The following is a 4,614-nucleotide window of genomic DNA, read 5'->3' as shown; positions in this document are numbered from 1 at the left end:
GACGTTGTGCATATGATGCCTGCATTGGAGCCTCTTCTATTAAGATATCGCCTACCCGTAGACCCAAATCCAGGTTCAAAGTTAAGTATCGGTTAGTGTACTAGTAGAGAGTTGGCGATGCAGACTTGTGGTTACATCGGATATGACTGAGAGGGTTTGTTTACGCGCATACTGTACCAGCAGTCGCATTGCGTGCGTGCACTTCAGCGTCCTCAGCTGTGTTTGCTGTGTGATGAAGCTCACCCGTCCGTGTGTTGCTGGTTGATAGGAGGAGCCCGCACGCCAACACACTGTCTTCACATAGCTACAGTAACCTGAGCGTTTTCAATGCACCTGTTGCCCTCGCAGATTGTTGAGTCGGGGACTTTGGGTCCAATCAGCCGACACGGACGGGGTGTCTATCAAGATAAAAATAAAACACCGTTTCAGATTGTTGCGCTGGAGAAACCCCAAGACTCCGGCAATGCACCTGCAGTTGACAGTGAAGGGTATGTGATGCACCTGTAACCCATCTCGCTGATGAAACGCCTCACACTACTGGATTGGACTATATATATATATATATATATATATGTATATGTATATGTATACATTCCCATTGCATATGAATTTACACGCACGCACATACACAGCCACCAGCAACCCATCTACCGGCTAAATAAACCATGGACACTTGACCCATACCCACATCAACAGGGCAGGTGTTCAGCTGACGCACCTGGCAGACCTCACCGCGGCTGACACAGCCCATGTGAAAGCCGTGGCTATGAATCCCGTGGGTATGACATTCGAAGACATTGACAGGCTGGTCACCCACACGGCTGTGCGTGCTGAGTGGTTCCATTGCTTCTGGTAGGTGCATACCGCTTGACGTCCGCAAGTTGATAGGCCCGAGTGGGTGCGTCCCGGCCCTCATAGTCGCAATCGAGGTGCACTACCTTCTGTGTGCAGGACTCTTGGTGCGTGCGTGTGTGCACACCTTTAACCGTTCCATGTCATCGCATTCATCTATGCAGGGCGGGGGTAGATGGTATACTGAGCCCTGGGCTTAAGGCTGCAGACAGGGTGCGTCCTTATCTGTGGGTTGTGCATTGGCGTTGGGGTTAGAGTCGCATATCCGTTTATGTTTGTTAGCAAAGTGTGTGAGTCGCATATTCGTTTATGTTTGTTAGCAAAGTGTGTGTGTGTGTCGCATATTCGTTTGTCTTTGTTAGCAAAGTGTGTATGTTGGATGCCTGTGTGTGCGTGATTCTGTTGTCATGGCGGGGTAGTGCGCATGTGCACTCGGGGGGGGGTTGTATGCACAGGTGAGCCGTGCTTGGTGGTATGCGTGTGTCTGTGATATGCCTATACAGCAGCTCAAGTGCATCGTAGTCCGTTCGCGAGATTGCGTACTCTGCTCTTCAGTACAACATGTCAGCACGTGATCACATGGTAGTCTATTTGACTACTACTTTTAAAAGCCAAATTAAAAGACTCGTGTCTTCCCGACCGACCTATGGTTTGGACGCTGAGCAGTCTATCGATACACGTTGTCTGATATCCGAATTAGTACAAACGAAGGAAGTCCCGCTGGGGAGATATCTCGTAGGCCAAACACGGGCCATTTGATGAGTAACGAACAATGCAGCCACCCAGGACAGGCAGTGCACTCACAGCACCAGGTGTACTGCACCCACTAACAACACCTGTGGGTATGTCGACTGTTGGGCGTATAGTGCCAAGCCAACTCAGTCAATCCAACAAGCGACTACGCTCAGTGAAAAACTCAGTTAATCCAACAAGCGACTATGCTCAGTGAAAAACTCAGTTAATCCAACAAGCGACTACGCTCAGTGACAGCTGGTGGTTGTGGCCTTCTAACCTTTCACCCGTCTCTCCTACAGATCACACTGACCAACTCCAAATCAGCGTTTAGTGAATCACTGGGGGAATACGCGGTTGGGGCGCTGCTGCATTTTGCGAAGAAGGTGAGACTGTTGTGTGTAGAAAGTGCAATACGTATGACTGGTGTTGCATGCGGAACGAGAACATATATGCTCGGTATTCTGACTATGTTCCAGTATTCGGTAGTATTGGATTTGTAAGTGCAGCGATGATGGCTGTGTTAACGTTCATAAGCCAGCATTGACAGAACGGCGACAACATCTGAAGTATCATCTATAGACCTACATGTGACTGTCGTCTCTCGCCGTAAATTATGTTTAACGTTTTCTATTAGTGACTCGGCAGTGTCGCCGTCACGTTCACCGCCATGTGCTCATTCCTCATGCACACTTCTTGTTTACGTTGCTGAATCCACTTCCGTTAGGTTCCGCTCTCAGTGGACTTGTACCGCCAGAAAAAATGGGAACAGTACTCCGTATCCATGCTAAAGGGGAAGTCTCTAGGGATTGTAGGTTTGTGCGCGTGTGTGCATGCTTGATTGTATCTCCCTGTGCTCACATTACGTGAATACGTTGTGTTGTACGGCGCAGTGTCCTGTTCAACGGATATCTGAAGATTATCTAATAGTCTTGGAAGAAACAATAGTTGTACACCCTAAAAGCCTAAAACTATTGAATGTTTTTTCTGACAGGGTATGGCAGCATTGGGCGAGAGGTGGCGAAACGCGCTAAGTATGGATTTGGCATGAAGGTAGGTCGGTGATTGCATGCAACCAGCTAAGTATGGATTTGGCATGAAGGTAGGTAGGTGATTGCATGCAACCAGCTAAGTATGGATTTGACATGAAGGTAGGTAGGTGATTGCATGCAACCAGCTAAGTATGGATTTGGCATGAAGGTAGGTAGGTGACTGTATGCAACCAGCTAAGTAGGGATTTGGCATGAAGGTAGGTAGGTGATTGCATGCAACCAGCACAGTCCACTGTATACTTCATATGCATACAATGGATCATTTGGGGTTGGAACGTACCGAGCATCACTAATACCCTCAACGACTCTCAACCGAATAAGCCGTCTGGAGCTGATGACCGATGGTTGTAGGCATGTGTATGCCCGGTTGCATGTGTTGTGCGCAGATGAACTAGCCGGCATATGCATACGCTAGTACGACGCAGCACACCTGCCTGTGGCTGCTCTGTGTGTGTCTGTGTCTGTGGTTGTGTGTGTGTTGTTGAGACCCTCTGATCCACGTGCACAAAGGCTTCCCTCACCTGTGTGCCCGTTCTTATCTCCGTACACTACATACTCGCGTCATCCCCAAAGATCGTTGCCGTCAAACGGAGGCCTGAGCAGCTCACAGAGGAGGACCGCACTATAGCCGACCAAGTGTGTGGGTCAGCGGATGATGCGTTAATTGGTATGCCAAGGGTTTCTGTTGCAGACATGTAGTCCTCGAACAAGTGCACGCGCTGGTGGTTATACACCAGCGTGCTATGTGCAGGTATTGTGAGATGGTTGTACTGGGGACTGTTTGGCTCTGTGTGTATTGTGAGATAGTTGTACTGGGGACTGTTTGTCTCTGTGTGTATTGTGAGAGGTTTGTGCGTTGCATCTAGCCTTGTCATGGTGTGCGCGGGGGATACGTGTTGCATAGTCGGTTCGTAGTATGGAGATGGTATTAAATCATCTCTTATTGTATCAGCTTTTTTAATGGCGTTTATACTGACTAAGCCGTGAGCAACCCCCTAAACCCTATACCCTGAAAGCCTAAAGCTCAGCCCAATCGGACGTTACATCCGGAGTCATATATCAGTGCTCTGTAGTCCCCAGGGCCTTCCTCATCCCGTAGTGTGCATACTATGTTTCAGGGTTTAATTATTTTTCTTATTTTTGTTCGAATCATAACACCACTATACCAGCCAACTGCGACTACATAGTCAGTGCACTCCCGGGCACCGCCAAAACACACCACTTCTGGAACACGCACCAGCTGATGAAGCTCAAGAAGGACTGTGTGTTTGTCAACATCGGCAGAGGCAACAGCGTCAATGAACAGGATCTGTATGATGTGATGAAATCAGGACACCTGAAAGGTATGTCCTTATATGGAGTATAGGTATCCGCCCAGAGCGTAGCTGGCTATTCTCAATGTGAGCCTTTAGGTATGGTGTTCTCAGGAGGGTTGGGTTTTGAATCCCTGAAAACCTTAGGTCCCATGTGGACCTGCTACTCGATCTTAGGCTTACACTGACTGGTAGAGAGCGGTTGTGCACTGCGCACGGTCAATGAGAGTACATGGGTGCACATCAGCAGTAAGGCTTTGAGCTTTCAGTTTATGGTATGCTTATCTAGACGCAATTGCACACGTCGTGTGGTAGTGTGTGTAGTTTCCTGGCGAACGGCCATCTGAATGGTTATATGTCCATTGATTTGTGATTGATTAGCCATGGATGGTATAGACAGTGCTGTGTCTGTCTACAGATGTATTTACATAGAATGTAATATGTATGAAGGATGTATTTATTTAGAATATATTAAACATATATATATATCAGAACTCAATGGACGTACTGAGTACACGCACCCTTCACACATCTCACATTATAAGCAAATACATTCTTCATACATCACATATATATATATATATATATATATATATATATATATATATATATATATATGTATTATTATTNTTTNTATATACTACTACTATATATATATATATATA

At 46.9% G+C, this 4,614-nt stretch overlaps 1 protein-coding gene across 2 annotated transcripts in view; it reads left to right on the top strand.

The window, feature by feature from the left end:
* SARC_00967 overlaps positions 1–4,614 on the top strand; it is a 7,462-nt gene that overhangs the window by 791 nt on the left and 2,057 nt on the right. Inside the window, exons 1-9 of one of the 2 annotated variants that reach the window (XM_014305350.1) lie at positions 34–80; positions 349–488; positions 697–852; positions 1,017–1,065; positions 1,887–1,970; positions 2,312–2,399; positions 2,579–2,637; positions 3,210–3,303; positions 3,806–3,979. In XM_014305350.1, coding sequence (XP_014160825.1) covers positions 767–852; positions 1,017–1,065; positions 1,887–1,970; positions 2,312–2,399; positions 2,579–2,637; positions 3,210–3,303; positions 3,806–3,979 — 634 coding nt within the window. In that variant the 5' untranslated portion in view covers positions 34–80; positions 349–488; positions 697–766. Of the gene's footprint in view, positions 1–33; positions 81–348; positions 489–696; positions 853–1,016; positions 1,066–1,886; positions 1,971–2,311; positions 2,400–2,578; positions 2,638–3,209; positions 3,304–3,805; positions 3,980–4,614 lie in introns of those variants that run through there. The other variant, XM_014305349.1, reaches the window with a different exon arrangement.

This window comes from Sphaeroforma arctica, assembly GCF_001186125.1.
Source record: "Sphaeroforma arctica JP610 unplaced genomic scaffold supercont1.34, whole genome shotgun sequence".
NCBI classification, from domain to species: Eukaryota; class Ichthyosporea; order Ichthyophonida; genus Sphaeroforma; species Sphaeroforma arctica.
This window is presented reverse-complemented; position numbering and strand designations above follow the sequence as displayed.